Raw genomic sequence first — 11,479 nt, 5'->3', positions numbered from 1 at the left:
TAGTACATTATACAAGGGTGAACTAAACTTAACTACGTGTTGTTGTGAGTGTGAGTAAGAATCACGACGTTCAGCTGCGGAGATTGAGGTTCGAGAAACTTCCGATAATCATCTTCGAGATACTTTTGATAGTTAATTCCAAATAAAACACGTCCGTCACTCATAAAACGTGACAGTATCAAATAACAAAATACTTTATTAGTGATTTTTGCTGGTCATAAAGAACAGCCACCTTATAGTGCTTATATGACTTTCAGGTTAATCATTTAAATCCTTGGTATTGAGCTAGGTACAGTATTTTTTATATCCTATGACCTATATGCGAAACATAATTACTCAAAAATAAATAAATGACGAAAAAATTCTCGGAAACATTCTTAACCTCTTAGGCGGGTGTTTAGTTTCATCCTGCGTTATGCCCACTTAACCAGTTACCACGAAATAACTTTGCAGGGTGATATTTTATATTCTTTGTTCGGTTTGTGGTTTATCTTATTTTTTTAAATATTTTTTATCCCACTCGCATACCAAAACATGTATGATAAAATGGGGTAAGATGGGTCATGTTTTTTAATCTCTTTTTCTTGTCCATGTTTTGTCTTTTACGTTTCGTTAACTATACGACGGAAAGTTGTTCGATTGGTTGTAAACAGGCTAACAGCAACGTAGTTACGACACAGTCGATTAATTGCTTACTCTCCAGTTTACCAAGCCCACAGACTGATCGTACAATTTTGTATGAACCGTATAAACGCAATGTTTTGTTACTTACCACAAACTTGGCTAAGATCGTTGTAATGTAGATGTTGTGATTTTAACTGTGAGAATAAAATGTTTTACAGTTATGTGCCTGTTTAATTAACTAGTGTTGCGTATTTTACATTTAACCATATCTGTACAACGTGACCGCACGGTGAACTTTAGTGATATAAAAACATTGTAGCTCTGTTTAAACTTGGGAATAAACCTCGTTTGCGAAGTTTAGCTTTTTTATATGATTTCTATAGATTCTTAGCGGCGAGTCTGCGCCGGAGACTAAATTGTTCTCTTCACGGACGTGCAACATGGTAGGAACACGATGTTTTTTCTTTATTTATCTATTTCGTTTATTTTACCATTAAAAGCGAATATTTGTTTGAAACTGATTTTATGTAGCGCTTAAATTACCACTATTAATGTTTTGTACGTTTTGTAAGCTTATAGGTTAGTCTTTAAAATGGTATCAGAACCGCTTTATCAGCGCACGAAATTTTTGAAAAAATCGTTTCTTCCTATTTCATTGAGCACACGTTTATGGATTATATTAATAATAACATTGCATTTAAATGTTATTTTATCATAGGGGGTTGACATCCGCCATAATAAAGACCGAAAGGTCGTCCGAAAAACTGCCCGAAGCGATGACATCTATTTGAAACTTCTGGTCAAGGTATGTTGGTTAATATTATTGTGAAGTCCTTTCTTACATTTGTTGTTGTTGTTGATAGCTCTACAGGTTCTTAGCTCGAAGAACAAATGCTCCGTTTAACAAAGTTATCCTGAAGCGCTTGTACATGAGCAGAAGCAATCGTCCACCAATGTCTGTTGCTCGTTTGGTAAGTAAAACTTAACCACTAATGTCATATATTTTAGTAGTTTGTAGGCTGCCGTTGAGCTCAGCTACGGTGTGTTCGCCTTTGTAGTCATTTAATTCTGTAGGATCAGCCTAACAGTTAAAACTGAAAGCGGGGCCACAGAGGGAAGCTGCAAAGGTCGAAAAGTAAAAGTTGAAGGAGAAAGGAAAACAAAAATTTAATAGCTAAAAGCCTAATGTACCGAGGAAAATTGTTTTTTATCCAAAATAGAACAAATAAACAGTTCTCCAAAAACCAGTACCTTCCACCAATTTACCTCCGCCCATTCGCCGGTTTCCCTCTATCCTTTAACCAGTTCCTCTCCGTCCCCAGTTTCTTCCATCCCTTCACTGGTTTCCTTGATAAAAGGCCCGCAATCATATCTACATATAGCAACCTGGTAATAATTGATAGAAAATGTTCTTTTTCTGGAATTGGGACCGTCCATTCCCACCAGTTAAAGGGAAAATAATATATATAGTGTACATAATTAAATAATAAGTAAAAATCTCCCAAAACGGAAATGTCCTTAGTGCAACTGTAAGAATTCTCAAATTTTACTTGTAATTTATGCCTTAAACTTTTAACCAAATAAAGTTAATTAATGCTCTAATTTATTTACCTGAAAATGGAATATTATTTTATAGATAATATGTATTACAGATTCGAAACATGAAGAAACCAGGAAACGATGTGAAAACAGCAGTTGTGGTTGGAACAGTTACCGATGATAAAAGAATCTTCACTGTGCCCAAGCTTAATGTAAATATCTATATAAAAAATAAGCAGGTTGAAGACAGAAGTTCATGACATGAATTGTTCAGTTCAGGATAGTGTCGCTGTAAAAATTCGTATTATTATTTAAAGAGATTCCTCTTGTATACTAACTATTTATTGCAAGAGATCTGTATTTTATTTTCTATTGTATTATAAGTGCAGTACAGACATGAGTATGACCCTTTTTTAAGCGGGCCCATAAAAAAATTTAAAAAATTAATAATTTTTTGAGTTCTAACACAATATAACAAAATAAGTAAATTAAAATCATTTTATCATTCTAATTATCAGTTACTGTATAAACATTTTTTAAAATTAAAATGACACTAATTTTTTAAGGTGGGCTTCTGTAAAAAGGTTGGGAACCCCTGTTCTTAAATGTCACCATGCATAGTCCCACAGTGTGCTTAGGAAACTCCTATATTATAATACCTAATATGATGTTTTATTATACTAGGTTTGTGCACTTCGTGTAACAGAGGGCGCACGAGCTCGTATTCTTGCTGCAGGTGGAAGCATCATCACACTCGATCAACTCGCTCAAAAGTCACCAAAGGGACAAAACACAGTTCTGTTGCAGGGTATGTAGAACCGAGTAGAAGTGTGTCTAGAAGCTTCAGCGGTAGTGTATTTAGTTTAGATGAATTGTCTCAAGTTTAAGTTTGTGTATTAAATATTTTATATGGACTGCTTGCGGCATAAAACCATTGTTTGTAGAAAATGCCCAAACAATTAAACCTTGTTTCTTTTAACTATAAATTAATAATTTTGTTGAGAAAACATTGATGCACTGCAATCTTCAGAAGAGACAACAGTCAATTTGAGTATTGTTAACGTTTATCAAGCATACCTGTATAAAACTGAACTAGAACAACATTTCATCTAAAAATTAAATAAAGTTGTAAACTTCTAAAATATTAGGCATATATTAGATTAGATTTATGTCTGTCTTAGTGCTTCAAAATTTTGTGTTTTACCCAATACTTTTGTAAAATGTGTACCCTAACGCAATTGATATCTTTTTAGGACCACGAAAGGCCCGCAAGGTTTACAAGCACTTCGGCAAAGCTCCAGGCGTGCCACATAGTCACACCAAACCATATGTGAGATCCAAGGGACGAAAGTTCGAACGTGCTCGTGGTCGTCGCCACAGCAAGGGATTCAAGGTTTAGAACTACAAACCTGTACGTGGCTTGAGCTAATAAATAAGCTATCCACCCGTGATTTGTTATTTGTGTCAAGTTATGTGATTCATTTTTAGTCAGACGCTTCTTCGGACTGCTGCAGTGGCAGACTTTCCCTTTATTAATTGGTAATTTTAGTCTTATTTGAAGAAGGCAGCAATTTTCTTTTGATTTCAGCAATAAGAAATACGTCAACGTATTTGAAAATTTTGTTTTGTCAAAGTTTTTAAACATTTTTGCATATTTAGCCACTTTCTTAGTTTTTCTTCGAAATTGTTACTGTCTTTTCGCGCCATTACCAATTTGCGATAGAGGATTTCCCATGTTAAAAGCATCGTTGAGCTTCGCAAAGCGTGCTAAAACAAATTTTTTGTATTTGAGAGTAAGCCTTTAAATTCCACGTGACACGTAAATTGAGAAGCTGGTTATTCTTGAATTTTTACTTTCCTGTTGGTGACACTCGTACCAGGACGTTGATTATTAAAGTTCGTGGAAATACCCGATTTAGTCTTACGAAAAATTCTTAAATGTTTATAATTAGTGTCTCGCTTCTTTTTTTCTTTCTATTAATTTATTACTTTTTCTGGGAATTTTTGAGAAACACATCATAGCGATACAAACAAAGAACGTCGATATTCGCTTTTATTTTGCGATAAAAGTGTTCACCAACAAGTATAACGCGATAAACAGTGAGCCTTCATTGCACAGCGAATGAAAACAAGAGGCGATGAGATTTGAGAAACGGGAAGCGGTAGTACCAATAATTAAACAATCAAATGCATTATGACATCAATATAAGCATGATATACAGGTATTGTGGGAAAGGCGCAATTTTTATACAGAGTGCAACGCACGTACATGGAACTTGAACAGCAAAACAAACAGTTGTTGACTTTATGCTCAAACACTGCGACCAAACGGGAGGTCGTTAAAGGTGGCCCTATGCGATTGCTGTCTTCTGCAACAATAACGATTTTATAGCATCATTGGACAACGCCGGTGGATTCCGTTCCGGGAGCTTGTCGAAAGCGTTTTCCAACCGTGCACGTTTTTGATGGTTCATGCAATCGTCTGGTTTTAAGCGCTTGCACACCTGTCCACTCGTTGCTACAGGCATACTGTAGTTACTCTTGCGAACTAGATCGTGTAGACTTGGTGAAACCGACGAGAGCTTACTCAACAATTCGTGTTTTACTTCGCTTTCTTTCTCGCCATTTTTCGGGAGAAAAACGGACGGTTTGGTATTTCCAGGTAGTTGCACCAACCACGCGCCTCCAATGCGTTTTGTTCGGACCATATTCCACTTTCCATCGCTTCCACGAATCGGTAAAACACTGCTTCGTTCATTCGGGTCACAGCAGTCTGTATCGCGAAGAGCCTTCTCTAGCGACCTCAGGCGGTCGTCTGCCATTGCTGATTTTGCCATAGGGTGGCGTGAGAGATTCGAGGCAGTTTGAGAATGGTTAAAAACAACAGAGGGAAACGAAGATTTGTTGGCAAGAGAGCTTTTATCAGTGGTTGTCACTTCTCCGTGTGAAATGTTTGGGCTTGTAATCACAATACTAGGCAATGGATTGGAAATACCGTTCTTCAACTGTTTTTCAACATTCCGTGGTTGGCAGGTGGTGGAAAAACCCAAAGGCTTGATATCGCTTGTAGGCCTTGTATTTTGCTGGGCCCTTTCGTTGCTTAAAGTTGATTTACTAGAAATACTATCTGCGAGAATTTGCGTTGCGACATCAGACAGTGTGGATAAGTTATTATTGCTTGTTTTTGCAACAGATTCAGATGCTGGAGAGTTTCCACCAGCCGAAGAATTCGGTTCTGTAGCATGCTGAGGCCAATGTGGGTGATATGCATGTAGGTAGGGGTAACCGAACCCAAAGCCCATGACTGATGAGAGAAAGTGTTGGGAGGGGATATAGCCGCCAAATAAATTACCAGGGGATGAAATACCGAAGCCGCATCCTAAATCATTGTACAACATCGTGTTCTGATTCCCGACCACGCACTGCTGAAGGTTTGGTTGCATTAAATACCTCTGGTCGTGCAGGTTTAGATTGCGTAAATCCAAATCATGCATATGGTCAATCGCACTTCTAGTTGCGACCACACTCTGTGAGAGTTTATCTCGTGGGCCGAAGGTTCCTCTTATAGAACACAACTGTGATTGGTCAGATAGAGAATTGGTATGTTTGCTGCTGACACCAGTCGCTGCAGGGGCGACGGTGAAAGATCTGCTTGCGTCAGGTGTGCTTAACGCTGTGTCTGCCAATGTGTGTAGGTCGGTTGAACAACCTTGCGGGCTCCATCTATTGATATTTCCTTCAGGACACCTGTAAACAGTTTAGGTTATTACACGTTTAGCATGCGTATACTTTACAATGTTGTACAATTATATGACCTGTATAGTAGTGTGAGGGAAGATATGACACTTTTTCATTCTATTTTCTCGTGGCATTTGATAGTAAACAAAGAACATGCAAAGAATTATAAAACCGTACCCTCACGACCTATATTGTCCGTTGTTAATTGTTTAAAACACGATCAAGATATTTGGATATTACGTGGTAAAGGTGTCTCATCTTCCACAACCCTACTCTACAACCTTTTCAAACGCCCACGCAAAATCATTGTTTGAATTTGTAACATGTACAATACCTTCTTTCATTGTGACAGACGGTCAACATTTGCTCTTCTGGCTTCTTATCGACGTTCGAAATATGAAATGCGTAATTCGAAGTTTCCTGAGCTCTTGTTTCTATCTCAGTGTTCCGTATTGTTGACAAATCGTCTGCGTGTTGAATTCACGTTAGAAAGAGTTATTTTATTTGTAGAAAACGTGCAGTAAAGTCAATTGTTAGACGTGAATGGGTAAATGTACTCACCAAGACTTCGGGTTTTCTGTCGGTTCTGGCACAACGTCTGTAAAACAAATCAACGTACGTGTTATTGTTAAAGACCAAGGAATTGTGGTTTAAATTTTTTTCATCAATAATTTAGAACACACTGCAGGCATTGGCCATTTGGTTTACGGACGGCGAACACGCGCCGACTTAAATTGTTGGCTTTAAATATAAAACTTATATTCAAAACGAAACAAATCTCATGATCTGAAAAAATATAAATAATAAACTCACAGTAAATTTCTTGTGGCCAGTTAACGTTGGCCGTTGTTCCGGATCTGATGAGTCTTCAGAGTCCACAGTAACACCTGAGAGAGTTTCAGATTGTTGTCTTCGTCGATTGATGATAGATGACGTCATCAAATGTTGCTTACGCCGCATAAGAAGCGGGTGTTTTTCCCAGCGATGCTGCGTCATTTCCGCATGTACGAAGCAGTGGAAATCGCAGTGTAGACAATGTAATGGATCGGCTTCATTCGAGGACGACGACGAAGAAGAATCTGACAAACTGAATCTAGTTTGGGGGTCAGAGGTGTCGGACGATATGGAATTGTTTAGCGATTCTTGCGAGTTTTCATGCATCGTTAAATCACGTCTTTCGCCTACACCGTTATCAGCAGGTTGTCTTCTATAAGTTGCTATAGCATTGGCCATGTAACCACTTATTTGAACGTAGATACTTTCAACTTATGTTTGCACTATAAAAGTTAGAAAAATGGTGTGTTATACGATTTAAATATCGCAATAATATTTTAGGTAAAGGTAAAATTAAGCGCAAGACTGCACAGCGATATAGCAATTCAAAAACAAAAACGTATAAAAAAGTCGTAAGAAACTATAAAGCTGTATTATATAGAAATATTAATGCATATATAGAAAGCACGCTTTTAATAAAATGTCAAGTACCTAAAAAACATAAGCCCAGTGGCATGAAGTACAATATTGATGGCTAAAAAACGTGGAATAATATGTTGATTTGAAGTATGTAGTTAAAAATATATAAGGACATGTTTTGATCATGCGATATGTTGTTGAACACCATGTTGTTTTATGTTTTTACTAGAACAAGAACTCTATTGACCCAATGGAATACATATCAACAAAAGAAACAGTACGCGAACTTTGGTCAGCACGCACGGATGAGAGGTTGATCGAGTTCGATGTTCATGTGTGCTGAATCAATGTTTACTCTGTGCCTGGCGCGTTACCCGTGATCCTGTTCGGCGTTCGTTGCTTCGTTTGTCCGGAACAAAGATTGCGTCATAAGTTTAGAGCAGATGCCGCGCAAGGCCGTATTTCAATAAATCGAAGACATATAACCGTTTACAACTTTTAACAGTAATCGGTGAAAACTTTAGTTTGTGTTTAGTTTGTACAATTGGTTCTTCGTGGCTTCGCTTAATTTTATTTGAAGTCCTTCTTTTTGCTTCGTATTCAGCTGGTCTATCTCTTCGTCCGATATGGGCCGCCCAAAAACCTGAACTTTCGCTTTTTCGTACGCCTTCCGTACATTTTGTAAATCCATGACCGTTTTATCATTCAAATTAACCAACTCATCGTTGGTGCCGTGAGCAAGATCGTTAAATCCGTGCATAATTCTCCCAACGAGGCCACGCATTATATCAAGAGATGGATCTACAGTTTCAGGTGTAGCCGCGACACTACTGTGATCAGGTTCCGTATTTTCTTCGTTTTCAGGCTCGCCATGAGAAATATCTCCCTCATCCGAAATAGGCACTCCATCCGTATTAACAGTAGGCTCGGCACTTAGTTGTCTTGGTACAGGTAAATCATCCGCTAAACTAGATACCTCACTGCCCTCCCATTTTGGTTCCGTCAGTCCAAGGTTTTGAAATAAAGGAACCATAGATACTGCTGGTTGCATAGAGGACAGTTTCAATTGTAAGCGTTCAATTTTCGCATCAGCCACATCCTGGATTTCCATCCTTAGGCGTTTCTCCTCGTCTATCGTTGACGTTGCTTTATGCAACTCTTGTCGCATTGAAGATAGTTCGTCAAGCAGTCTTTCTTTTTCCAACTGCAGTTCTTCCAACTCATTCTCCCCAGTCGAGCTTTCCAGTTTTCTGTCGTTTTCGCCATCTCCTTCTTTCCACTGCACTGCAGTAGAATTGTTCAATTTAAAATATTCTACTAGTTTTTCACTGTACCACACGCGCCAAGGCGGCAACGCGTTAAGTGCGCTGGAATTACTTGCGAAGAACGCATGTGCATTTGCGCGGCTTTGAGTGTCCATCTCGTTGTTTAACTGCTTTGTAAAACCTCGGTCGTTCATCATGCTTATCAGTTGGTTCGGAGTGATCGAAGTTAACTTTAAACTTAAGTTAGATTTTATTTGACGCCAGGTTAGAGCGTCCCGTAAAGAGTCTTGTGCGAGCAGAATCAAACACGTGGCCAGCATCGATACAGGCTTGTACTGTTGCACGTCTTGGCACGCTATGATTTGATCCCAAATAAACATAACTGTTTCCAGATCCAAATATCCAACAAATAATGGTTTTAGCATTGGTCGGAATATATCCTCGCATGAAACGGTCATAACGTTTGTGCGGACATTTGTTTCAGCGCTGTAAGCGTCAGCAAGTGTGGATGCAAGTGCTGGCTCTTCCTTGCGTAACAACAAGCCTATTTGTGCGTAGATATCGGAATTTTGGTTGTCATTACCAACAAGCTCGGCGTATTTTTCTGTTATAAACTGCTCGTATTGTGATACCAGCTTAGCGAGATCTTCCGTCGTTAATGTTTGTGGATCTGAACGACTCGACGGCTTTATAAACTTTGACAGTACGCAATAAACGAAAGGCACAGCAAGGAAATAATAAACTTCGGATAATGCGCTTTTTGCTTTTGACTTTGCATGATAGTACGACATGAGATGTCGCATTACAGATTGAGCGGCCTTCATCGCCTCCAGTGATTTTAAGGTTACGTTCGAACGAAGCAAAAAGTTGCATTTCTGCGAAATATCGTAATCTAAATGCGACACCAGTAGCTTTGGCGATTTTGCTACAACATTTTTGTAATGATCTTCTAATTTATGGTTTTTAATACACAAGTTCCACATTAAGTACCTGAGATTCGCGGAAAGTGTAGAATTTAAACATTGTCGTAAATGCACAGTAGCATCAGGTCGCTGGCGCAACAAAGCTTCTAGTGCAAGACCACATTCTTTAGTAATTGCATCCGCCTTGACGTCCTTGCCAATACCTTTCGAATTCAATTCTTTGGTTAATTGTGCGTCCAAAGCCGCCGATACGTCTTCCAGTAACTCTTTGTAAGTTGATTGGTGTTTTAACAAACTAACTGCTTTTCCAACAAGCACGCTCTTTTCAGCTGGCGAGAGTGATGAAAAATTACGAATTCCGTTGTCGTACATACGACCTGCGACAATGTCAAAAATATCCTTCGAAAAAGACAACCAGGCGTCCGACCTTTGCGCTTCTCTCTTGGTTGCTTGTACCCACGACGGTACACAGTTTAATTTCGCCATCAGGTATAACAACACAAACAAAAAATACAAATTTCTAATCACCGACAGTGAGAAACTATCATATCAACAAAAAACCTATTCACATCAACAAAAAAACTATATTCAGCTTTTGTTCAAAAACAATACGACATTCATGTCTGTGACGAAACAATAGAAACTTCCAAAACAACGTAAATGACAAGCGAGGTTTGAAAGTCTGTCTATCTTTTAAAATTTACACGAACTTAGCCTATGCTTCAGAATAAATAGTTTAAACTCTTCAATACTAAATTTACATTTGCCAATACTGATAAAAACACACTACCACTCTGTCATAATTGCGTTAGTTACAAACGATAAATCATAACAAACGACCTACGCGCCTTCTTGGTTCACTAACAGGACGAGTTATTAAGCTTCCTGTACTCAACATACATAGCCTTACACGTTGAGACTGCGTGTACTTTCTATGGCAGCCACTTCATGTCGAGTTAAACATTAACCTTGTATGTTGTACACAAACATACGTATTCACTATTGTTACGGTCCTGAACATTATGAGGCCGAAGTCCTTTATACTTCATTTTACACGCCTATTTTTACGTTTACATTGGTTCAGACATTCAAGTTAAATTTAAGCTTTGACCAGAAATTCTCACGAAATAATTAACTAAATCTATGAGTGTTGTACTTTGACCCAATGGATCGGCCCACTCCATATTGACCGAAAGTAACCTCAAACAAAGGTCCCACACGTACGTAACAAAGCACTCGACTGAAACGCGCGTTCTCTATTGTTGTGTCTGTGATGGCTAAATCTATGGCTTGCGTTAAAACATACGAATTTATTTTACAATATTTTTAAAACATTAGTCGCAACGTTCATTTGTACAATACCTGGAAAATTTTTGATCTAAAATGCGAAGTAATTTTTTTCTGTCCGGTTTGAACAAAATAATCTACGGTTTGTTGAGTATATGAAGAAACACCCGTGTATGGAACATGTTTGTAAAAATGACTTCTTCACCTTGCCTATCTTTACGCACGACCTTGAATAAACCACGAAGCCTAAGTGACCCCGAGTAGCACTGGTTGTAACGCGCCAGTGATCGCAGAAAGTTCGCAGACTATACGAGGTCAATGAACCTTAGTAAACCACGCGTTTCACATCAGGGCAAAGTCGACTGAAGAACTATATGGATAGTTCTATTGCTGCACCTAAATACCTGACTGTGTAAAGATTCGAAAGAATAAACTAAAACCACCTATGTAATATATTTGATAAGATATCTGTCTAAATTATACAAATGTCTAATTTGTTTAATATTTATAAAGCACCATACGTTACGCGCTATTGTTTTCACGCGTACTGTCAACAAAGACTCGACAGTGTCTTCCCATACGGTCTAAAGTCCAGTAGCCTACTGTACGATACAGTCGACTACCAACTCAAAAGTCTGTACACAATCACTAGAACGACAGGACGTCCAGAAATCTTTGCATCCTGCAATG

General features: G+C 38.3%; 3 protein-coding genes across 3 annotated transcripts; 1 reads left to right on the top strand and 2 right to left on the bottom strand.

The window, feature by feature from the left end:
• The first annotated feature begins 959 nt into the window (after positions 1–959).
• LOC149731484 (large ribosomal subunit protein eL18-like) lies at positions 960–3,614 on the top strand. Its single transcript, XM_089884635.1, has 6 exons — positions 960–1,067; positions 1,343–1,429; positions 1,488–1,595; positions 2,277–2,375; positions 2,848–2,971; positions 3,417–3,614. Exons 1-6 carry the CDS (start codon positions 1,065–1,067, stop codon positions 3,560–3,562), a joined length of 567 nt encoding a protein of 188 aa, XP_089740761.1. The 5' UTR covers positions 960–1,064; the 3' UTR covers positions 3,563–3,614.
• A 584-nt stretch (positions 3,615–4,198) lies between these two features.
• On the bottom strand, positions 4,199–7,134 carry LOC149731483 (uncharacterized). Its single transcript, XM_089884627.1, has 4 exons — positions 6,715–7,134; positions 6,463–6,499; positions 6,236–6,368; positions 4,199–5,910 (listed from the first exon to the last, which is right to left on the bottom strand). Exons 1-4 carry the CDS (start codon positions 7,132–7,134, stop codon positions 4,515–4,517), a joined length of 1,986 nt encoding a protein of 661 aa, XP_089740753.1. The 3' UTR covers positions 4,199–4,514.
• A 410-nt stretch (positions 7,135–7,544) lies between these two features.
• LOC149731482 (uncharacterized) lies at positions 7,545–11,414 on the bottom strand. Its single transcript, XM_089884626.1, has one exon. The coding sequence runs from the start codon at positions 9,986–9,988 to the stop codon at positions 7,835–7,837; it is 2,154 nt and encodes a 717-aa protein (XP_089740752.1). The 5' UTR covers positions 9,989–11,414; the 3' UTR covers positions 7,545–7,834.
• Between the last annotated feature and the right edge of the window lie 65 nt (positions 11,415–11,479).

Source organism: Ciona robusta, chromosome 9, assembly GCF_009617815.1.
Source record: "Ciona robusta chromosome 9, ASM961781v2".
Classification (NCBI taxonomy): Eukaryota; Metazoa; Chordata; class Ascidiacea; order Phlebobranchia; family Cionidae; genus Ciona; species Ciona robusta.
The sequence above is the reverse complement of the archived record's forward strand: the minus strand, read 5'-3'. Positions and strand labels throughout refer to the sequence as shown.

Excerpts from the sequence above, each read along its gene's own strand:
- LOC149731484 (XM_089884635.1), top strand. Across the intron at positions 1,430-1,487 it reads ATTTGAAACTTCTGGTCAAG|CTCTACAGGTTCTTAGCTCG; the intron begins GTATGTTGGTTA and ends TGTTGTTGATAG. Across the intron at positions 2,972-3,416 it reads AAACACAGTTCTGTTGCAGG|GACCACGAAAGGCCCGCAAG; the intron begins GTATGTAGAACC and ends ATATCTTTTTAG.
- LOC149731483 (XM_089884627.1), bottom strand. The coding sequence starts at position 7,134 with ATGGCCAATGCTATAGCAACTTATAGAAGACAACCTGCTGATAACGGT. Across the intron at positions 6,369-6,462 it reads ACAGAAAACCCGAAGTCTTG|ACGATTTGTCAACAATACGG; the intron begins GTGAGTACATTT and ends TTCAACACGCAG. Across the intron at positions 5,911-6,235 it reads GTCTGTCACAATGAAAGAAG|GTGTCCTGAAGGAAATATCA; the intron begins GTATTGTACATG and ends AACTGTTTACAG.
- LOC149731482 (XM_089884626.1), bottom strand. The coding sequence starts at position 9,988 with ATGGCGAAATTAAACTGTGTACCGTCGTGGGTACAAGCAACCAAGAGA.